The sequence below is a fragment of the Lissotriton helveticus genome, assembly GCF_964261635.1.
Source record: "Lissotriton helveticus chromosome 1_1 unlocalized genomic scaffold, aLisHel1.1 SUPER_1_unloc_5, whole genome shotgun sequence".
NCBI lineage: Eukaryota > Metazoa > Chordata > Amphibia > Caudata > Salamandridae > Lissotriton > Lissotriton helveticus.
Genome location: NW_027611692.1, coordinates 556,207 through 580,051, shown reverse-complemented (window position 1 = coordinate 580,051; position 23,845 = coordinate 556,207). Strand labels below are relative to the sequence as shown.

The window sequence follows — 23,845 nt, the reverse complement described above, 5'->3', positions numbered from 1 at the left end:
CTGTTATAGAGGGAATATTGCTTGCGTGGTATTGTAATTAAATGAGTGACTGTGTTTGTGAAATCCTCCCCACATTTCCCAGGTGTTGGTCGCCCTGGAGTAATGTTGCAGCTAACGCTCCTTGCATCGTCACTAAAAACATTAACAAAGCCAAACAGCTCTCAGATAACATGCGAGGTAGTTGGCTTTGTCAATGCTTATTTAGATATAATGCAAAGCTCACAAGCTGCTGTGAACATGACAAAGAATAACACAGTCCAAGGCCGCGGTGCATTCTGGGGTGTCAGCGCTTTGCTCTGTTTGACTTTACTTTGAGCCGCAGTCTGTGCAGCATGTCTAAACAAACACTGGCAAAACCAAGAGATTTAGCACGGGTGAAATCTCTTGGCTTTGCCAATGATTGTCCAGGACCTGTGCTCCGAGGACATAGATACATAATTCACGAATGGTTTATAAAAATGCAGATCATAAACTGAGGCTTGTAAAGGCCCCAGGCCTCGAGGAGCCTCCAGGAGGAGGAGACACAGGGTCTGAGGGGTCAATGCTGAGGGATGTGGGTCGATGACAGAGATGACCCCCCTCCCTCCTTACCCCCCCTTACCCTCCCCTCCTCAGCCCCCCCTCAGACTCACCAGCCTCACAGCACCTTGAGATGAAGCCTCCGCTTCGAGGCGCCCTCGGGCTGCAACTAACGAGTCACACTTCCTGGCTGCGGCAAGGGAGGACGTCACTTCCGGAGGTCTGTATGTGGATCTGCGCATGCCCCACCCACTGGCTACGGATTTATGGGGAAGTCAGTGTAGAGGAGGTAGTGAGTGTAGATCTGCGCATGCGCAAAACTCGGGTCACAAGTTTGAGAAAGGAGCCATGTTAACAACTGCGCATGCGCGGACCGTCGGCTACGAGTTGGGATGCGGACTTACGTTTAGCTGTCTGCGCATGCGCAGCGCGATCAGTGTACTAACTCGAAAGCTGCCCGCCGAGGTCTCTGCGCATGCGCAACGGACTGTGCTTTAACCCGCCAGAAGCCCTCCGAGGTCTGCGCATGCGCAGTGTGACGAGCAAGTACCTTGACAGGTGACCCCTGACCCCGGTTGTGCTGCAGACAGAGCAGGATCCCCGGTGCAGGGTGAGTACAGCGTCATCACTGTTTGTGTTGATGGGATTTCACAGCACCAGTGAGTGCTGAACCAGACCCAGGATGAGGAGAGTCACTGGACACCCAAGGGGGGGGCAGAGGGGAAGGATTATATGGGGTCCCCTGGGGGAGAGGGGCAGGAGGGGGGGGCAGAGATGAAGGATTCTATGGGACCCTCTGGGGTTGGGAGGGGCAGAGGACGAGCAGGGAGTAAGATGGGATGGTGCAGAAGTAAACCTGTGTATGAGGTCTTTAGAATTGGCGAGGAGCAGGGAGTGATCAGGGAAGCTAAGATGTGAATGGGGCCATCAGGGTGGGGGTGTGTATAATGAAGCTGAATGCATACACACACGATGTGAGGTTTAATTATATTCTTTATTCCGGAGCGCCGGGATTACCTCGCTGCTTGCTGCGGTCGGCGCCAGGCAAACAATATGGCCGCCTTCCGTTTCCCGTCCCCTCGCTTCCTGTTCCGGGGACGGAACACTAGAGCGCTACCACATATCTCCCCCCTTTATGCATAAATCAAACAATGTAACAAAAGTCTTACTTCCAGTTCATATCATAGTCCTTAAATCTCTCCGGTACCTTTACTCTGCGTCCTACTCGGGTCTCCACTCTCTCATCATTCCTCTCTACTCCTGACGCCTTGTTCTCAGTCCGCTCTCTCGCTCTTTCTTCTTCTCTGTCCATAACACCCTTTTTACTTCCTTCTTTGCCTCTGCTTCTCTCACCCATGTTCTCTCTCTCTTCTCCTTCTCCACTTGCTGTTTGCCTCTCCGCACCATCGACATTCTCTTCTTGCTTTCCTCTACCTTCACTTTCTCCTTCTTCGAAGACATGCTCTGCTCCTTCTTCCGTCTCCTCTTCCCACTTCAGTATCTTGCTGCACTTCGCCATCCTATCCATAGACCATATTTTTCCATCACTCAGTAGGGCTGATCGGTCATAGGGCTCCACTACCTTCAGGGGTGGTGAAAACTTGCTTTCTCCTTTTCTCTTCATGATGGCCAGCTTTACCCGGACCCAATCACCCTTTTCTAGCTCTGCTTTTCGAGTGTTCCGTCTCTTGTTGTAATGAGCAGTGTAGACCTCTTGTCCTCTCTCCAGATTCTTCCTGACTACAGCCGGTGACCACTTGCTCTGTACAACTAACTTCCTCCATGCCGTGTTGTCTTTCGTGAAGGCCTCCCTACCTCTTAAAACCTTGAAGGGGCTGTAGCCTGTGCTACCCGGTGTGATGCGGTAAGCCCAAACCATTTTCTCCAACTCTTTCTCCCAGTCCAGACCATCCTCAATGGCTGCTTGTATGGTACCCATAATCACCCGATTGAAACGCTCCACTTGGCCATTCCCAGCGGGGTGATAGATTGGTGTGTGCTTCACTTCAATTTCTGGTGGTAAAGGCAATCCACTTCGCCGAAGTGAATTGGGGTCCATTGTCGCACGTTATGATCCTTGGGATACCTTCCCTGACAAACGTGGCTCGTAAAAACCGTATCACCGCTTCTGTGTCTGCATGTTCCAAGATTTCTACTTCCGGCCATTTTGAGTATTTGTCGATGATTACAACTGTGTATTTCTGAGTTCCTGCTTTATCCAGGACTGGACCCATTATGTCCACCGATATCATCTCCCAAGGCCCATCCGGAATCGGGAATTTCCCCAAGGGCGGTCTCAACATGCTCTGGGACTTGTCTGCCTTTGCACATGACTCGCACATGCGCACATGACATTCCACTTGCGCATCGATGGCCGGCCACCAGTACGCTTGTCTGGCTAGGGCCTTCGTTTTCGTTATTCCTTGGTGCCCTTCATGTAGTAAGGACATCAGATGATCCAGAATGTTCTGTGGTGGGACCACTTTGTCACCTCGGAGTAGGAACACAGGGTTCTCCGCCAATGACAGCTCATCTCTGACTTCCCAGTATCTCTTCAATTCTTCCTTCAAGTGTCTTTTTTCTGGCCATCCATGGACTACATATCCTTTCACAGCCTCCAGATCCGTGTCCTCCTTGTATGCCTTTTCCCAATCCTGGGCACTTATCACTTCTTCTGTGTCCTGAATGGTGGCCACCACGTAGCCTTCCCAGTCTCGTCTCTCCTCGCTCTTCGCGTCTTCCATGGCCGCAGCCCTACTCAGGAAGTCTGCAACTTTGTTCTGCGGTCCCGGAATGTGTTCTACATCATAGACGAAGTCTAATAGTCTGAGGGTCATCTTGGCAATTCTGGGTGTTGCGTGATCGTGACCGCTGGATGTCAGTACACGGACTAGAGGTTTGTGGTCTGTCTTCACTAGGAACTTGGCTCCCCACAAGTATTGCCTACATTTCTCCATCGCCCAGACCACAGCCAGCATTTCTTTCTCCACGACGCTGAACTTCTCTTCATTGGAGGCCAGCGAGCGGGAGGCGAAACTGATAGTCGACAGCTCACCGGATACTGACTTCTGCATCAATACCGCCCCCAGACCGCGGTCACTGGCGTCAGTGGTAAGGATGGACTCTGCACTCGGGTCGAATCCTTTGAGGGGAATGGCTGTGCTCATCTCCTGCTTGAGTGCATCGAACTCCGTTTGCTCTTCTTTCCCCCACTGGAATCTATTCTTTTCCTTGAGCAGTTGTCGAATAAAGTGCGTTTTCGTGGCGAAATGGGGAATGAACTTGCTGTAATACTCGGCCATTCCCAGAAATGACCGAACATCTTCTTTCTTTCCTGGAGTGGGTGCCTCCATAATGGCTCTCATGTTTGTCCTCTTAGGAGTAATTCCTTGTCCACTCACTTCATGGCCAAGATACGTGACAGATTGGACTCCCAAATTGCATTTGGACCACTCAGCAGTCAGCCCGTTGTCCTGCAGTCTTTGTAACACTTTGTGGAGTTTCTCATTATGGTCTTGCTTCGACTTCCCCATGACTAGAATGTCGTCCTGAAAGAAAAGGACATCTTTCAAGTCTTTTAGTAGTCTGTGCATAATCTTTTGGAAGACTGCCGCGGCTGAAGCCAGTCCGAAGGGCATCCTCACAAACTCGTGGCACCCAAAGGGTGTGATAAATGACGTGAGGTGGCTGCACGACGGATGTAGCTTCACTTGATGATAGGCCGACGACAAATCAACCGTGGAGAACCATTTGACATCTTTTGTCTTCGCCAGCATTTCATTGATGCGTGGCAGGGGAAATTTGTCTATGATGATGTTTTTGTTCAACTCTCTGAGGTCTACGCAGAGACGTACCTTGCCATTTGGCTTTTGGGCTACAGCTAGGGGTGAGAGCCACTCCGCACTCTCGATCGCTCTGATCACACCTTCTCTTTCCAGCCTGTCCAGCTCTGTTTGCACTGCTTCTCTACTGCGGAACGGGATATTCCTCACTTTGTGCACCACTGGTTCAGCTCCCTCCTTCAGCTTTATGAGGTGCGTGTATTTACCCAGTTCACCAATCTGGCCGTTGAATACCTTGGGGTATGCCGTCTGCCACAACTTCACATCTTCCTTGATCTCCATGTCTATGAGTAAGACTTTTTCGATTCCTCCCGGGTTGAGCTGGATCCCCAACGCTCCTTGGTCCTTCCAACTCAGCACCGATGGGCCTCTCTCTGCGACATAAAGCTTGCAATTAGCGTGGCGGCCCCTGAATTCAAACATGAGAGGACAGTACCCCAACATGGGAATCTTTTGTCCAGTGTATGTGACCTGTCTCACATCCATAGGTAGAAGGGTCTCTTTGATCCTTGGCGCAAAGTTGTCTTCCCAAACTTGCCTTTGAACGATGGATATGGGCGCCCCACTGTCTGCGATCATCTCCAGTGGCATTCCCCCTATGTGCATGTCAAGTCTGGGTCTATCTGAGTTTGAACCATCCATCTCTAGTACCTGGACATCAATGTAAAGGAATTCCTCTTCTTCCACTGTGTCTTCTTGGTCGCTAGTCTCTTCCCGCTGTCCTTGGTCTACAAAACGTACCATCGCGTTTTTTGGTTTTCTGCGACACACTTTTTCATAGTGTCCGAAAATATTGCAGTAAGAGCATTTGGCTCTGAAAGCGGGGCACGCCTTGTCATTTCCCAGATGGGCATTGCTACCACACCTGTAGCACTGGGGTTTTCCTCCTTTGTTGGACCTGCTGTCCGTCTGGTGTTTGGTGGTGTTGTCAGATCTTCCACCTCCCTGGTTCCTTCGTGTCTCATTCTGCCTCGAACGGTCATTTCTATTTGGCGTCATTACCTTGCACACGGTTTGCGACTCTAGGACGTCCTTCTTTGCTGCCTGAGCGCACCTTCTTGACAACTCTGCTTTCTTGACCATCGCCCAGATTTCTTTGAGTGGGGCATCTCCATTCACCCACAACTTTTCTTGTATGTGAGAGCTGGAAGTGTGCATGATAATCTGGTCCCTGATGAGTTCATCATGCAGCCCCCCAAATTTGCACGTGAGGGCCAACTTCCGCAACGCTACGACGTACTCGTCTACCGTCTCTCCGCTTTTTTGCTTCCTCTGAAAGAAGTTGAATCTGTCGATGGCGACGCACACCACCGGTCTGTAGTGCGCATCTAGGTCAGCGATGGCGTGATCAAATACCTCTGTGTCTGCGGAGACTCTCTCTCCTTTGACAATGGTGTCATATACCCTGAGCCCTTCCGGGCCTAGATTATGTAACAAGATCTTCTTTTTCCTTTTGCTTGAGAACTGGGTGTCACTTTCTTCTTCCAGTGCCTCCAGATAGTTAAGGAAGTACCTCTTCCAGTCCTCCCATGTCCTTTCTGGTTCGCCACTTTTTGTCAGAAATGGTACCAGTTGGGTGAGGGACGTGCTCTGGGCTGCCATCGCTGGTGCGTTCTTTCTGTTCACTGCTGTAGTGATCGTCCGCCTGGTCGGACTCCCTGGAGCGTCCTGCCCCCCTTCGTCTTCTTCTCTGTACTCTTCGTCACTTTCTTCCCCTTGTCCTCTCTTTGTGGGGTTCGATAATGCCGGTCGGTTGCCTCCTTTCTCTTGGTGCGAGGAGCCCGGTGTTTCCGCCAGTGTTCGCTGGTCTGCCAGGGTGCCTGGTCACCTGCTAGAGACCACGGTGGTCTAATCCTCTCGGTACCTTCGTGCACCTTGCCTGGGTGCCCCAGATGTCCTGAGGTTCTCTCTGTCCTCCGTGGTTGCTGCTCAGTGGGGTTGTCTTCATGCCCTTTGCGCAGGTTGCACACTTGGGTGCTGCTGCAGTCTCAGGGGGTGCCAGACGTTGTTCGCGCCAATAACCTGCTGCGCAGCGGCTCCTCTGCCGCGCTCCGGGTGTCTGTGCGTTTCCCCACGCTGTGTGCGTGCACTCGCGATGTAGTCGCGTGTGTGTTCTTGGGTTTTAAATCCCCAACCTCGTCGCCATTATAATGAAGCTGAATGCATACACACACGATGTGAGGTTTAATTATATTCTTTATTCCGGAGCGCCGGGATTACCTCGCTGCTTGCTGCGTTCGGCGCCAGGCAAACAATATGGCCGCCTTCCGTTTCCTGTCCCCTCGCTTCCTGTTCCGGGGACGGAACACTAGAGCGCTACCACAGTGTGTGGAAGGAACAGGCGGGGGTAGTGCAGAGGTAAACCTGTGTATGGCGTCCCCTGGGGTGGGAAGGAGCAGGGGGTGATCGGGGAGCAGGCAGGGTGGCGCAGAGGTAAAGTAGTCTCTGTGCTCTGAAGAGACTATGGAGCAGGCAGAGCTATAAAAGTTGTGTCTGTTGGTGGCTGAGAGTGAGTAGCTGCAGCTCAGGAGGGTCCTGCACAATGCAGCATCAGGAGCGTGTTTAAATGCAGACAGTTGGAAATCCAGCCACCTGCCGTTAACCAGCCCTGAATGTGTGAATAAATACAGCGCTGTGTACCTTTTTATGAGCATTTTACCTTTGTGTTTATTGCTTTTTTTTTTTGCAGAGTTTTATATAGCGCAAACTAGACCCGAACTGAATCAGGTATCAGATCGCTTTACATAGCACCAGTTACGTTACATGAGGACACGCATTCATTTTAGGCACTGGGAGATTACGTGATTTGCCCAGAATCACAGGAGGTTTTTGGCGTCGTTACCGAGACTCAAACCCAGATCCCCAGGTCCGAGGTCGAGCGCCCTAGCCGTTAGGCCAACTCCTCTCCCCTTTTATTAAACCTGTTCAAAAATGTACCGTTATATCTGTGAACAGAGGGACAGGCAGCATATGAGTTGCCCAGAATCACACAGTTTATATAACCAAATCGCTTCAGCACCTCGTCAGGGGGCGCTAGTTATACAATTCTACTTCAGGACTGGAGGCTCAGATTATTGCTTCTTTTTCTTTACTGCAAAAAACATAGCAGCCAATGAAAAACATTTTAACATTATACACAAAATTACATTTCCCATTATATTTTGCATACAGCCACCAACCATGGTCCAGGAGACCATATAAAAGTCATCATCAACATCATAAAAGCCTCTTTCTTTGCCACTCGCAGCTGAGATAAGTGGCTCTTCTTTTCTGATAATGATTGATGTGTATGTGGTTTACTTTTTATTGTACCTTGCGTGATCTTCCCTGGCCAGCTTTTTCCCCACGCTGTAGCTTGCAGGTGAACGAGCTGCCTGCCTTTTTCTTGTCTCCACTTCGGGAGGTTTTCCTTTGTGCACCCGCTTCACGTTGCGGCCTCTGTCACACTGGTGTCTCATGCCCTCCCGCTTTAAGGAGAGGTCTAAAATTGCCTTTGTTTGTTTTGCTTTTTCTATCACTCTTCAGAGTGTCTTTTATTATAGTGGTCTCCGTGTAACACGCATCGGCGCCTTTCCTGATATCAGACCCGATATTAAAACAGATCCCTGAGTAGACGAATGTGCATAGCCCAAATGGGCTGGTTTTGGGCTAAGCACGATCCTTCTAAATTTAGCCATAGCGGGTATTGGCGCTCGGCTTACCCCCGCATAACTGAATGCAGTGTGATCCTGGTGCCAGCTTGGTAGCAATGATTAGGCTGTCCTGTTGAGCGAATGTACTCTCCATTAAATCCTTGGCTCGTGATGTCCTGGACTTCTGGGGCTGCTATAATTTGTGACTACAGCTGGTGCTGAGGAGCTAAGTGCTGGAATGATTGTTGATCCGTGTGCATATTGGATGGCTCGTTGGTTGGAAAGACTTGGCATTTACCCTTCATTTATTAATAAATATAATTAATAATGGAAGATTGGGTTCCCTTTGAGGAGGAGGAGTAAGAGTGCTATTATGAGGAACAACAGGGACCTCTTTTGGAAGATAATTGAGTTGACACTGTGGCTGCTTCTGTACAGCAGTCGGTCAACAGGGCTATTGAGACTGCTGTCCCCGTCACAGTGATTCAGGCTCTGGATGCTGCCCTTAAACCTATCACTCTGTAATTAGACCGTTTTGTGAAACAACATGTCTTTCAAAATCCACCAGCACCAGATCCCCAAGCATGTTCTTCAGAGGCGCCCAGTAAAGCTAAAGCCAAGTCTTCAGAGTGGCTTCACGGAGGCGTTATGATGAATCTACTTCAGGGTCATATGGGTAACAATGGTTATTCAGTCCCCTCGTCTTCCGTAGTTGCACAGTCCATCGCAAAGATACGAATCATACTGACACGAACATTACGGATATGGATTCTACCCAATCAGATTATGGTGAACCACCTAAGAAGAAAAAGGCAAAGAAATCTGCCTCAGCTGAGCCCCCTGTTCCCGTTCTGAGTACCTCCAATCCCTTTACTTTCAACCCTCTGTATATAGTCAATCCCCATTCATCTATTGAGCCACTGTTCCTGAAGTGTCAGAGTACCTTCATGAGAATCTGAGAAAGAGTTTTAATAAGGAAGTGTGTAACCCCCTTCAGGTACTGAGACCATAGAAGTAAACTAAGGCATGCTAACATTCTTGAAAACATTTGCAAAGAATCCGAAGAAGGGTACTGACTGCGCCTGAAGCAGCTGACAGGTAAGTTACTGGACTTGGCTGGGCCTTTGACTAAGATTTTGGAAATGGCCTTTATGGCGAAGGAAACAGCTAATTCTGTGAATCCTGATATATTAGCTGACTAGACCAAACAAGCGATATGTTTATTGGGGAACGCAAATTGCGCCGTGTTAACTGAATGGTGTAAATCGTTCTTTGTTTGAATGGACTCTAACCTTACTGAGCTTGCTTTGGCCGAAGTGGGTCCCTTGGCTGAAGGCAATCTCTTTTGAGATAAATTTGTCAAAGACGTGTCTAAATATGTGGGTACTTTTACATCACTGGATAAAGCCAAATCCAATGTCAAAAGGATCTTCCAGGCTGGCCTCCTTAACCGGGCTGGACGAGGCAGGGGCCACTCACTAGGCCATTACTATCATCCAGGTCACCCAGAGGTGGATATGGTCACAGTAGAGGTGATTGGCATTGCATCAGGGGTGGCACCTTCTACCCCACCCAGCACATTTTCTCCAGATGCCACTTCAACTGAGGCAGACATGGAGCTTAATTTCAGTCCCAGAGTTCAGTAGGCAAGAATTCTCGATACCTCAGATATGCCTTTGGGGGTGAGTCGGGTTAAGTTTTTCTTCCACATATGGAGGACTCTGCCTCAAGATGCATGAGTTTTGCAGACAGTTCTGGAATTTAATCTGAAGTTTTATCAGACTCCTCAACAAGAGTTTCCTCCTTGGCAGTTACTTTTTCCCAACAAGAGTGCTCTTTCATAGATGCCGAAATAGAGGATCTGCTGCAGAAACATGCAGTGACGAATTGCAACGACAGCACCTGCAGTTTCTGTGGCAACGTTTCTTGGTTCAGAAATGGAGCAGTGGTCTGAGATTGGTGTTAAATTTGAGAGATTTCAATCATTTCATAGTGTACAAATATTTCAAGATGGAGGGCATCGATCTGTTAACAGAACTGCTACGGAAAGGGATTGGATGTTCAGTCTGGACCTCAAGGATGCATATCTGACCATTCCCATCTTTCCTTCTCACCTGCAATTTCTTCAATTCCGGTGGAAGAACAGGTGGTTTGAATATTTGGTCCTTCCGGTTGGACTTTCTTCGGCCCTATGGTGTTTAACCAGGTGATGAAGCTGGTGATAGCCAATCTTAGGGAACAGAGAATACGCGTGATAGTGTACTTGGACAATATTCTCATCATGGCCCAATCACAGTTCTTGGCCAGTCTTCATTTACAGATGACAACATTTCTCTTGTAAGATTTGGGTTTCATCATCAATGGAACCAAGTCGATTCTCTTACCGTCCCAGACAATAGACTTTCTTGCGCGTTCGATTCACAGTCGGCACAGCTGAAGCTTTCCAAAACGAAATCTGAAGAAGGAACCGACTTCGGTTCGCTCTCAACAGGTGGTTTCTATATGAGTGATTGCCCATTTGACGGGCCTGTTGGCTTCTTCAATCCAAGCCATTTTTCAGGTCCACTTCATTACCCGTCTCTCAAGCGGTGGTTAAAACTCCAACATCTCCAGAAGAGTCTTTAATATACAGATCAGATTCCTTTGACAGAGGAAGTATGGAAAGAAATTCGCTGGTGGTTGGGTCATGTGGATGTTTAGAATGGCAGGGCCATCTTCGGGTCCCAACCGCAAGTACCTACCGTTGGGGCTGGGGTGCATGTTGGGGAGAGATGGCCATCGGCGCCAGGTGTTCTCTCCAGGAATTGTCTTTTCACTTCAACTGTATAGAGTTGTTGGCGGGGTCCTTTGTGATACAGAACCTCTCCCCAAGCAGGTGTCTTGTTGCATCCCTCTCAGGATGGACAAATTATCTGCAGTGAGATACATTGTTGGTTGGGGATACAAGGCCGTCCCTGTTGGAGATAGCTAAAGACTCCGCTGTCGCGGACTGGAATTCCAGTAACCTGACAGACTACAGCAACTGGCAGCTCCAGCCGTGTCTGTACCAATGGATACAGGTGATTTGGGGACCTTGTGCGACAGATCTGTTCGCCTCCAGGTTGAAATACCAGTTACAGTTGTTCCTCAGTTAGAGGCCGTATCCGCTAGCGAGAGCGACGGATGTCTTTTCACAGGACTGGTCAACAAATATGAACTATGCATTTCCCCCGTTTATTCTCATTCCCAGGGTGGCAACCCAAATCAATCGTCAATCGACACAGATAGTGTTTGTAACTGCTCTTAGGAAATCCCAGCCTTGGTTTCTGATCCTATTGGAAATGGCGGGCGATTATCCCTGGTTCCTGCCTTTGTCTCATCCGATGATACTATTGTTCTCGGGAGGAAAGGGAACAAAATACACATTCATTTCAGCAACAAAGCACAGAGTTAATTCTCTTGATCAAGGGGGAAGAATATAAATCACTGATCAGATGTGACCCAAAACTTCCCGTGGCACAAGAGCACGCTGTGAAATTTATACTGTTTCAGTTCAAAGGTAAATACGTCCAATGCTTAATCATTATTGATGGAAACTTTCAGCAGTCTTACCCCACTACGAGAAATCACTGAATGGGGTGGACTGAGCTGGGTTCTTCTACCTGGGGACCTCTGGGAGGGTGAAGGGGCTTTCCTTTAGGCACTTGGGACTTTTGTGGTCATTATGTGTGTTTAAGGGTGAATTTATGCAAACTGCACTGCATCGTACTGCACTATGAGAAACCTGTCACACTGCACTGCATCATACTCCACTATGAGAAATCTGTGCACACTGCCCTGCATCTTACTGCACTATAAGAAACCTGTCACACTGCACTGCATCTTACTGCACTATGAGAAACCTGTCACACTGCACTGCATCTTACTGCACTATGAGAAACCTGTCACACTGCACTGCATCATACTCCACTATGAGAAATCTGTGCACACTGCCCTGCATCTTACTGCACTATAAGAAACCTGTCACACTGCACTGCATCTTACTGCACTATGAGAAACCTGTCACACTGCACTGCATCTTACTGCACTATGAGAAACCTGTCACACTGCACTGCATCATACTCCACTATGAGAAATCTGTGCACACTGCCCTGCATCTTACTGCACTAGGGAGAGGTGTGGCGCCGCGGCCAGGACGACTGACGCTGGAATCTGGGGATCACTGTTCGATCCCCGGCTCCGGCGGCAGGTTAGCCCAGCACCATGCGACTCTGGGCACTAGCTTGCTTAATCTTTCCGACGGCCCCCAGCGCCTAGAGACCCTAACGGGTGATTGTGCGCTATACAAATGTGGTTTATTATATTATTATTATTACTATAAGAAACCTGTCACACTGCACTGCATCTTACTGCACTATGAGAAACCTGTCACACTGCCCTGCATCTTACTGCACTATGAGAAACCTGTCACACTGCCCTGCATCTTACTGCACTATGAGAAACCTGTCACACTGTACTACTTTTTACTGCACTATGAGAAATCTGTGCACACTGCCCTGTATCGTACTGCACTGTGTGGAATCAGTGCATGCTGCATGGCTATTTGCACTATGAGTGATCTGTGCACACTGCCCTGCATCGTACTGCACTATGAGAAACCTGTCACACTGCACTGCATCTTACTGCACTATGAGAAACCTGTCACACTGCACTGCATCATACTCCACTATGAGAAATCTGTGCACACTGCCCTGCATCTTACTGCACTATAAGAAACCTGTCACACTGCACTGCATCTTACTGCACTATGAGAAACCTGTCACACTGTACTACTTTTTACTGCACTATGAGAAATCTGTGCACACTGCCCTGTATCGTACTGCACTGTGTGGAATCAGTGCATGCTGCACGGCTATTTGCACTATGCACGATCTGTGCATGCTGCCATGCATTGTACTGCACTATGAGTAGTCTGTGCCCCCTGCACTGTGAGAAATCAGTGCTTTTTACTGCACTTTGAAGATGCCTGTGAAAACGGCACTGCTTTTTGCTACTTTGTGAGAAATTTGTGCTCAGCTTACTAATAATCTCTGAGAACCGAGAAAATCTGTATATTGCATTGCTTTCCCTGCTCTATGAGGGCTGTTGACAGGAAAGCTGATATGCACACACTGCACTGCTTTTTATTACACTGTGAGGGGGGCTTAATATAAAAGAGGAAATCTGTGCAGACTCCTCTGCCTTTGACTATTCTGTACAGGGTGTTTAGAGCACATCTGTGGTCTGCAAATCGAATCACTTTTTACTACAGTCCGAGGGGCGTTTGAAAAAGAGAAAATCTGGGCGCGCTGCACTGCTCTTTACTCTTCAGTGTGATAAATCTGTCCATACTGCACTTCCTTTACTACACTTAGGGGCACAAAGCGCAGCTCAGCAAGTCACCTATCTGCGCTGCGTGATAGTGAAAGGGCAGGAATGTGCTGTATCTATCTGCGTGAGTGGATTTGTGAGTGGCTCTTTGGATGAGTCACTGGTTGTGTGAGTACTGGTAAGGGTCTGTGAATGGGTCTATGAGAGGTTCTATGGGGTAGGAGTGGGTGTATGAGAGGTTCTATGGGGTAGGACTGGGTGTGTGTCTGTCTGTATGTATATGCGAGTGGTTGTAGTGGTGAGTGAGTGGGTGCATGAGTGGTTGTATGGGTGACTTAGTGGGTATGTAAGTGGCTGTGTGAGTGAGTGGATTTGTGAGTGGCTCTTTGGGTGAGTCATTGGTTGTGTGAGTGCTGGTAAGGGTCTGTGAATGGGTATGTGAGGGGTTATGTGGGGTTGGGATTGGGTGTATGAGAGGTTCTATGGGGTAGGAGTGGGTGTGTGTCTGTCTGTAGGTATATGCGGGTGGTTGTAGTGGTGAGTGAGTGGGTGCATGAGTGGTTGTATGGGTGACTTAGTGGGTGTGCAAGTGGCTGTGTGAGTGAGTGGATTTGTGAGTGGCTCTTTGGGTGAGTCATTGGTTGTGTGAGTGCTGGTATGGGTCTGTGACTGGGTATGTGAGGGGTTATGTGGGGTTGAGATTGGGTGTATGAGAGGTTCTATGGGGTAGGAGTGGGTGTGTGTCTGTCTGTATGTATATGCGGGTAGTTGTATTGGTGAGTTAGTGGGTGCATGAGTGGCTGTATGGGTGACTTAGTGGGTATGTCAGTGGCTGTGTGAGTGAGTGGATTTGTGAGTGGCTCTTTGGGTGAGTCATTGGTTGTGTGAGTGCTGGTATGGGTCTGTGAATGGGTATGTGAGGGGTTATGTGGGGTTGGGATTGGGTGTCTGAGAGGTTCTATGGGGTAGGAGAGGGTGTGTGTCTGTCTGTATGTATATGCGAGTGGTTGTATTGGTGAGTGAGTGGGTGCATGAGTGGTTGTATGGGTGACTTAGTGGGTATGTAAGTGGCTGTGTGAGTGAGTGGATTTGTGAGTGGCTCTTTGGATGAGTCATTGGTTGTGTGAGTGCTGGTATGGGTCTGTGACTGGGTATGTGAGGGGTTATGTGGGGTTGGGATTGGGTGTATGAGAGGTTCTATGGGGTAGGAGTGGGTGTGTGTCTGTCTGTAGGTATATGCGGGTGGTTGTAGTGGTGAGTGAGTGGGTGCATGAGTGGTTGTATGGGTGACTTAGTGGGTGTGCAAGTGGCTGTGTGAGTGAGTGGATTTGTGAGTGGCTCTTTGGGTGAGTCATTGGTTGTGTGAGTGCTGGTATGGGTCTGTGACTGGGTATGTGAGGGGTTATGTGGGGTTGGGATTGGGTGTATGAGAGGTTCTATGGGGTAGGAGTGGGTGTGTGTCTGTCTGTATGTATATGCGGGTGGTTGTATTGGTGAGTGAGTGGGTGCATGAGTGGCTGTATGGGTGACTTAGTGGGTATGTCAGTGGCTGTGTGAGTGAGTGGATTTGCGAGTGGCTCTTTGGATGAGTCACTGGTTGTGTGAGTGCTGGTAAGGGTCTGCGAATGGGTATGTGAGGGGTTATGTGGGGTTGGGATTGGGTGTCTGAGAGGTTCTATGGGGTAGGAGAGGGTGTGTGTCTGTCTGTATGTATATGTGAGTGGTTGTATTGGTGAGTGAGTGGGTGCATGAGTGGCTGTATGGGTGACTTAGTGGGTATGTAAGTGGCTGTGTGAGTGAGTGGATTTGTGAGTGGCTCTTTGGGTGAGTCATTGGTTGTGTGAGTGCTGGTATGGGTCTGTGACTGGGTATGTGAGGGGTTATGTGAGGTTGGGATTGGGTGTATGAGAGGTTCTATGGGGTAGGAGTGGGTGTGTGTCTGTCTGTAGGTATATGCGGGTGGTTGTAGTGGTGAGTGAGTGGGTGCATGAGTGGTTGTATGGGTGACTTAGTGGGTATGTAAGTGGCTGTGTGAGTGAGTGGATTTGTGAGTGGCTCTTTGGGTGAGTCATTGGTTGTGTGAGTGCTGGTATGGGTCTGTGACTGGGTATGTGAGGGGTTATGTGGGGTTGGGATTGGGTGTATGAGAGGTTCTATGGGGTAGGAGTGGGTGTGTGTCTGTCTGTATGTATATGCGGGTGGTTGTATTGGTGAGTGAGTGGGTGCATGAGTGGCTGTATGGGTGACTTAGTGGGTATGTCAGTGGCTGTGTGAGTGAGTGGATTTGCGAGTGGCTCTTTGGATGAGTCACTGGTTGTGTGAGTGCTGGTAAGGGTCTGCGAATGGGTATGTGAGGGGTTATGTGGGGTTGGGATTGGGTGTCTGAGAGGTTCTATGGGGTAGGAGAGGGTGTGTGTCTGTCTGTATGTATATGTGAGTGGTTGTAGTGGTGAGTGAGTGGGTGCATGAGTGGTTGTATGGGTGACTTAGTGGGTGTGCAAGTGGCTGTGTGAGTGAGTGGATTTGTGAGTGGCTCTTTGGGTGAGTCATTGGTTGTGTGAGTGCTGGTATGGGTCTGTGACTGGGTATGTGAGGGGTTATGTGGGGTTGAGATTGGGTGTATGAGAGGTTCTATGGGGTAGGAGTGGGTGTGTGTCTGTCTGTATGTATATGCGGGTAGTTGTATTGGTGAGTTAGTGGGTGCATGAGTGGCTGTATGGGTGACTTAGTGGGTATGTCAGTGGCTGTGTGAGTGAGTGGATTTGTGAGTGGCTCTTTGGGTGAGTCATTGGTTGTGTGAGTGCTGGTATGGGTCTGTGAATGGGTATGTGAGGGGTTATGTGGGGTTGGGATTGGGTGTCTGAGAGGTTCTATGGGGTAGGAGAGGGTGTGTGTCTGTCTGTATGTATATGCGAGTGGTTGTATTGGTGAGTGAGTGGGTGCATGAGTGGTTGTATGGGTGACTTAGTGGGTATGTAAGTGGCTGTGTGAGTGAGTGGATTTGTGAGTGGCTCTTTGGATGAGTCATTGGTTGTGTGAGTGCTGGTATGGGTCTGTGACTGGGTATGTGAGGGGTTATGTGGGGTTGGGATTGGGTGTATGAGAGGTTCTATGGGGTAGGAGTGGGTGTGTGTCTGTCTGTAGGTATATGCGGGTGGTTGTAGTGGTGAGTGAGTGGGTGCATGAGTGGTTGTATGGGTGACTTAGTGGGTGTGCAAGTGGCTGTGTGAGTGAGTGGATTTGTGAGTGGCTCTTTGGGTGAGTCATTGGTTGTGTGAGTGCTGGTATGGGTCTGTGACTGGGTATGTGAGGGGTTATGTGGGGTTGGGATTGGGTGTATGAGAGGTTCTATGGGGTAGGAGTGGGTGTGTGTCTGTCTGTATGTATATGCGGGTGGTTGTATTGGTGAGTGAGTGGGTGCATGAGTGGCTGTATGGGTGACTTAGTGGGTATGTCAGTGGCTGTGTGAGTGAGTGGATTTGCGAGTGGCTCTTTGGATGAGTCACTGGTTGTGTGAGTGCTGGTAAGGGTCTGCGAATGGGTATGTGAGGGGTTATGTGGGGTTGGGATTGGGTGTCTGAGAGGTTCTATGGGGTAGGAGAGGGTGTGTGTCTGTCTGTATGTATATGTGAGTGGTTGTATTGGTGAGTGAGTGGGTGCATGAGTGGCTGTATGGGTGACTTAGTGGGTATGTAAGTGGCTGTGTGAGTGAGTGGATTTGTGAGTGGCTCTTTGGGTGAGTCATTGGTTGTGTGAGTGCTGGTATGGGTCTGTGACTGGGTATGTGAGGGGTTATGTGAGGTTGGGATTGGGTGTATGAGAGGTTCTATGGGGTAGGAGTGGGTGTGTGTCTGTCTGTAGGTATATGCGGGTGGTTGTAGTGGTGAGTGAGTGGGTGCATGAGTGGTTGTATGGGTGACTTAGTGGGTGTGCAAGTGGCTGTGTGAGTGAGTGGATTTGTGAGTGGCTCTTTGGGTGAGTCATTGGTTGTGTGAGTGCTGGTATGGGTCTGTGACTGGGTATGTGAGGGGTTATGTGGGGTTGGGATTGGGTGTATGAGAGGTTCTATGGGGTAGGAGTGGGTGTGTGTCTGTCTGTATGTATATGCGGGTGGTTGTATTGGTGAGTGAGTGGGTGCATGAGTGGTTGTATGGGTGACTTAGTGGGTGTGCAAGTGGCTGTGTGAGTGAGTGGATTTGTGAGTGGCTCTTTGGGTGAGTCATTGGTTGTGTGAGTGCTGGTATGGGTCTGTGACTGGGTATGTGAGGGGTTATGTGGGGTTGGGATTGGGTGTCTGAGAGGTTCTATGGGGTAGGAGAGGGTGTGTGTCTGTCTGTATGTATATGCGAGTGGTTGTATTGGTGAGTGAGTGGGTGCATGAGTGGTTGTATGGGTGACTTAGTGGGTATGTAAGTGGCTGTGTGAGTGAGTGGATTTGTGAGTGGCTCTTTGGATGAGTCACTGGTTGTGTGAGGGCTGGTAAGGGTCTGCGAATGGGTATGTGAGGGGTTATGTGGGGTTGGGATTGGGTGTCTGAGAGGTTCTATGGGGTAGGAGAGGGTGTGTGTCTGTCTGTATGTATATGCGAGTGGTTGTATTGGTGAGTGAGTGGGTGCATGAGTGGTTGTATGGGTGACTTAGTGGGTATGTAAGTGGCTGTGTGAGTGAGTGGATTTGTGAGTGGCTCTTTGGATGAGTCATTGGTTGTGTGAGTGCTGGTATGGGTCTGTGAATGGGTATGTGAGGGGTTATGTGGGGTTGGGATTGGGTGTCTGAGAGGTTCTATGGGGTAGGAGAGGGTGTGTGAGGGGTTCTGTGGATGTTGTCATTAGCGATGGAACTGACCATGTCATGAGTGATGCAATATGGGAGGTCATAAGCAGTGCATTACAGGGGCATAAGTTATAGTTAGCTCAGGTAACTGTTCCAGCTGAATTTCTATGTTTTGCACCAGTGAAATCTGACCTAATTCTAATGTCCCTGTAACCTGTAGTTTTTTCAGTGAATATATATGTATATTCCACATGTATTCCGCTTTGCCTGTTACTCCTGAGAAAACAGCCACACCAAAACAGTAGTATTTTATCACTGTTTTTTATTTGGCAAATGAAAGTGGCGCATTTCGATCTGACAAACTTTTTCACATAACTCGTTTTTCTCTATGTTCATTGCATTTATACAACGTGCAATAACACGTTCAAGTAGACATAAACAAAATACTTCACATTCTGTAATTCCTCCTCGACTCTTTGTCAACAAAAACTTTATCAATGACGGACAAAAGTTGTTATTTAGTAAACTAAGTTTTACCAATAATATTGACTTTAGCCACCATATATTAGGTATAGTACTGTTTCTATGACCGTTCAGCTATGTTTGGCTTATTTCTGAATTATATTTTTATTTTGATAAATAATTTCTTGTTAGGGTCTAGTGCCCTAACTCAAAACTGACAAACAAAAAACTGCTGTGCTTAAGGGTATAGTACCCAAATGAAACTAAATCCTACTTCCACCTCAGTTAATTACAAAAGGTGTTGCCACATGGGGGTCGCCTTCTATAGTCTCCTTAACGCTACCAGCAGATGTGCATGGAAGCTTCCAAATATCTATAAGGGAGAAAAAGAATGATTTAGTATACCAGCGTAACGTAAGTACAACCTTAGTACAGCCTTCTTTGTGTTGCATCTTGGAAAACCATTATAAGAGGAGAAAATATTATCGATGATGAATGTGATATGTCTACAGAAAGAACTATATACATTTGTGACCATTAGAAATATCATCAAAAGAAAAGAAAAATGAGTTACACATAGGAGCTTCTAATTTACAAATGTGTGTAAAGCTCTTCGTCCTGGTTCATACCATGTGGAGCAAGACTTCCTGCTTCTAATATGTACCTAGATTTCATTCTGCGTAATGCCAAATGTGGTTTATTATATTATTATTATTACTATAAGAAACCTGTCACACTGCACTGCATCTTACTGCACTATGAGAAACCTGTCACACTGCCCTGCATCTTACTGCACTATGAGAAACCTGTCACACTGCCCTGCATCTTACTGCACTATGAGAAACCTGTCACACTGTACTACTTTTTACTGCACTATGAGAAATCTGTGCACACTGCCCTGTATCGTACTGCACTGTGTGGAATCAGTGCATGCTGCATGGCTATTTGCACTATGAGTGATCTGTGCACACTGCCCTGCATCGTACTGCACTATGAGAAACCTGTCACACTGCACTGCATCTTACTGCACTATGAGAAACCTGTCACACTGCACTGCATCATACTCCACTATGAGAAATCTGTGCACACTGCCCTGCATCTTACTGCACTATAAGAAACCTGTCACACTGCACTGCATCTTACTGCACTATGAGAAACCTGTCACACTGTACTACTTTTTACTGCACTATGAGAAATCTGTGCACACTGCCCTGTATCGTACTGCACTGTGTGGAATCAGTGCATGCTGCACGGCTATTTGCACTATGCACGATCTGTGCATGCTGCCATGCATTGTACTGCACTATGAGTAGTCTGTGCCCCCTGCACTGTGAGAAATCAGTGCTTTTTACTGCACTTTGAAGATGCCTGTGAAAACGGCACTGCTTTTTGCTACTTTGTGAGAAATTTGTGCTCAGCTTACTAATAATCTCTGAGAACCGAGAAAATCTGTATATTGCATTGCTTTCCCTGCTCTATGAGGGCTGTTGACAGGAAAGCTGATATGCACACACTGCACTGCTTTTTATTACACTGTGAGGGGGGCTTAATATAAAAGAGGAAATCTGTGCAGACTCCTCTGCCTTTGACTATTCTGTACAGGGTGTTTAGAGCACATCTGTGGTCTGCAAATCGAATCACTTTTTACTACAGTCCGAGGGGCGTTTGAAAAAGAGAAAATCTGGGCGCGCTGCACTGCTCTTTACTCTTCAGTGTGATAAATCTGTCCATACTGCACTTCCTTTACTACACTTAGGGGCACAAAGCGCAGCTCAGCAAGTCACCTATCTGCGCTGCGTGATAGTGAAAGGGCAGGAATGTGCTGTATCTATCTGCGTGAGTGGATTTGTGAGTGGCTCTTTGGATGAGTCACTGGTTGTGTGAGTACTGGTAAGGGTCTGTGAATGGGTCTATGAGAGGTTCTATGGGGTAGGAGTGGGTGTATGAGAGGTTCTATGGGGTAGGACTGGGTGTGTGTCTGTCTGTATGTATATGCGAGTGGTTGTAGTGGTGAGTGAGTGGGTGCATGAGTGGTTGTATGGGTGACTTAGTGGGTGTGCAAGTGGCTGTGTGAGTGAGTGGATTTGTGAGTGGCTCTTTGGGTGAGTCATTGGTTGTGTGAGTGCTGGTAAGGGTCTGTGACTGGGTATGTGAGGGGTTATGTGGGGTTGGGATTGGGTGTATGAGAGGTTCTATGGGGTAGGAGTGGGTGTGTGTCTGTCTGTAGGTATATGCGGGTGGTTGTAGTGGTGAGTGAGTGGGTGCATGAGTGGTTGTATGGGTGACTTAGTGGGTGTGCAAGTGGCTGTGTGAGTGAGTGGATTTGTGAGTGGCTCTTTGGGTGAGTCATTGGTTGTGTGAGTGCTGGTATGGGTCTGTGACTGGGTATGTGAGGGGTTATGTGGGGTTGAGATTGGGTGTATGAGAGGTTCTATGGGGTAGGAGTGGGTGTGTGTCTGTCTGTATGTATATGCGAGTGGTTGTATTGGTGAGTGAGTGGGTGCATGAGTGGTTGTATGGGTGACTTAGTGGGTATGTAAGTGGCTGTGTGAGTGAGTGGATTTGTGAGTGGCTCTTTGGATGAGTCATTGGTTGTGTGAGTGCTGGTATGGGTCTGTGACTGGGTATGTGAGGGGTTATGTGGGGTTGGGATTGGGTGTATGAGAGGTTCTATGGGGTAGGAGTGGGTGTGTGTCTGTCTGTAGGTATATGCGGGTGGTTGTAGTGGTGAGTGAGTGGGTGCATGAGTGGTTGTATGGGTGACTTAGTGGGTGTGCAAGTGGCTGTGTGAGTGAGTGGATTTGTGAGTGGCTCTTTGGGTGAGTCATTGGTTGTGTGAGTGCTGGTATGGGTCTGTGACTGGGTATGTGAGGGGTTATGTGGGGTTGGGATTGGGTGTATGAGAGGTTCTATGGGGTAGGAGTGGGTGTGTGTCTGTCTGTATGTATATGCGGGTGGTTGTATTGGTGAGTGAGTGGGTGCATGAGTGGCTGTATGGGTGACTTAGTGGGTATGTCAGTGGCTGTGTGAGTGAGTGGATTTGCGAGTGGCTCTTTGGATGAGTCACTGGTTGTGTGAGTGCTGGTAAGGGTCTGCGAATGGGTATGTGAGGGGTTATGTGGGGTTGGGATTGGGTGTCTGAGAGGTTCTATGGGGTAGGAGAGGGTGTGTGTCTGTCTGTATGTATATGTGAGTGGTTGTATTGGTGAGTGAGTGGGTGCATGAGTGGCTGTATGGGTGACTTAGTGGGTATGTAAGTGGCTGTGTGAGTGAGTGGATTTGTGAGTGGCTCTTTGGGTGAGTCATTGGTTGTGTGAGTGCTGGTATGGGTCTGTGACTGGGTATGTGAGGGGTTATGTGGGGTTGGGATTGGATGTATGAGAGGTTCTATGGGGTAGGAGTGGGTGTGTGTCTGTCTGTAGGTATATGCGGGTGGTTGTAGTGGTGAGTGAGTGGGTGCATGAGTGGTTGTATGGGTGACTTAGTGGGTGTGCAAGTGGCTGTGTGAGTGAGTGGATTTGTGAGTGGCTCTTTGGGTGAGTCATTGGTTGTGTGAGTGCTGGTATGGGTCTGTGACTGGGTATGTGAGGGGTTATGTGGGGTTGGGATTGGGTGTATGAGAGGTTCTATGGGGTAGGAGTGGGTGTGTGTCTGTCTGTATGTATATGCGGGTGGTTGTATTGGTGAGTGAGTGGGTGCATGAGTGGTTGTATGGGTGACTTAGTGGGTGTGCAAGTGGCTGTGTGAGTGAGTGGATTTGTGAGTGGCTCTTTGGGTGAGTCATTGGTTGTGTGAGTGCTGGTATGGGTCTGTGACTGGGTATGTGAGGGGTTATGTGGGGTTGGGATTGGGTGTCTGAGAGGTTCTATGGGGTAGGAGAGGGTGTGTGTCTGTCTGTATGTATATGCGAGTGGTTGTATTGGTGAGTGAGTGGGTGCATGAGTGGTTGTATGGGTGACTTAGTGGGTATGTAAGTGGCTGTGTGAGTGAGTGGATTTGTGAGTGGCTCTTTGGATGAGTCACTGGTTGTGTGAGTGCTGGTAAGGGTCTGCGAATGGGTATGTGAGGGGTTATGTGGGGTTGGGATTGGGTGTCTGAGAGGTTCTATGGGGTAGGAGAGGGTGTGTGTCTGTCTGTATGTATATGCGAGTGGTTGTATTGGTGAGTGAGTGGGTGCATGAGTGGTTGTATGGGTGACTTAGTGGGTATGTAAGTGGCTGTGTGAGTGAGTGGATTTGTGAGTGGCTCTTTGGATGAGTCATTGGTTGTGTGAGTGCTGGTATGGGTCTGTGAATGGGTATGTGAGGGGTTATGTGGGGTTGGGATTGGGTGTCTGAGAGGTTCTATGGGGTAGGAGAGGGTGTGTGAGGGGTTCTGTGGATGTTGTCATTAGCGATGGAACTGACCATGTCATGAGTGATGCAATATGGGAGGTCATAAGCAGTGCATTACAGGGGCATAAGTTATAGTTAGCTCAGGTAACAGTTCCAGCTGAATTTCTATGTTTTGCACCAGTGAAATCTGACCTAATTCTAATGTCCCTGTAACCTGTAGTTTTTTCAGTGAATATATATGTATATTCCACATGTATTCCGCTTTGCCTGTTACTCCTGAGAAAACAGCCACACCAAAACAGTAGTATTTTATCACTGTTTTTTATTTGGCAAATGAAAGTGGCGCATTTCGATCTGACAAACTTTTTCACATAACTCGTTTTTCTCTATGTTCATTGCATTTATACAACGTGCAATAACACGTTCAAGTAGACATAAACAAAATACTTCACATTCTGTAATTCCTCCTCGACTCTTTGTCAACAAAAACTTTATCAATGACGGACAAAAGTTGTTATTTAGTAAACTAAGTTTTACCAATAATATTGACTTTAGCCACCATATATTAGGTATAGTACTGTTTCTATGACCGTTCAGCTATGTTTGGCTTATTTCTGAATTATATTTTTATTTTGATAAATAATTTCTTGTTAGGGTCTAGTGCCCTAACTCAAAACTGACAAACAAATGCTGCTGTGCTTAAGGGTATAGTACCCAAATGAAACTAAATCCTACTTCCACCTCAGTTAATTACAAAAGGTGTTGCCACATGGGGGTCGCCTTCTATAGTCTCCTTAACGCTACCAGCAGATGTGCATGGAAGCTTCCAAATATCTATAAGGGAGAAAAAGAATGATTTAGTATACCAGCGTAACGTAAGTACAACCTTAGTACAGCCTTCTTTGTGTTGCATCTTGGAAAACCATTATAAGAG

At 48.1% G+C, this 23,845-nt stretch overlaps 1 protein-coding gene across 1 annotated transcript in view; it reads right to left on the bottom strand.

Moving 5' to 3' along the window:
* The window catches only part of LOC144806135 (uncharacterized), a 236,999-nt gene that overhangs the window by 43,848 nt on the left and 169,306 nt on the right, over nt 1-23,845 (bottom strand). The window contains 3 exon segments of the mRNA XM_078672566.1: nt 1,689-2,532; nt 2,606-3,299; nt 3,921-5,505. Coding sequence (XP_078528692.1) covers nt 1,689-2,532; nt 2,606-3,299; nt 3,921-5,505 — 3,123 coding nt within the window.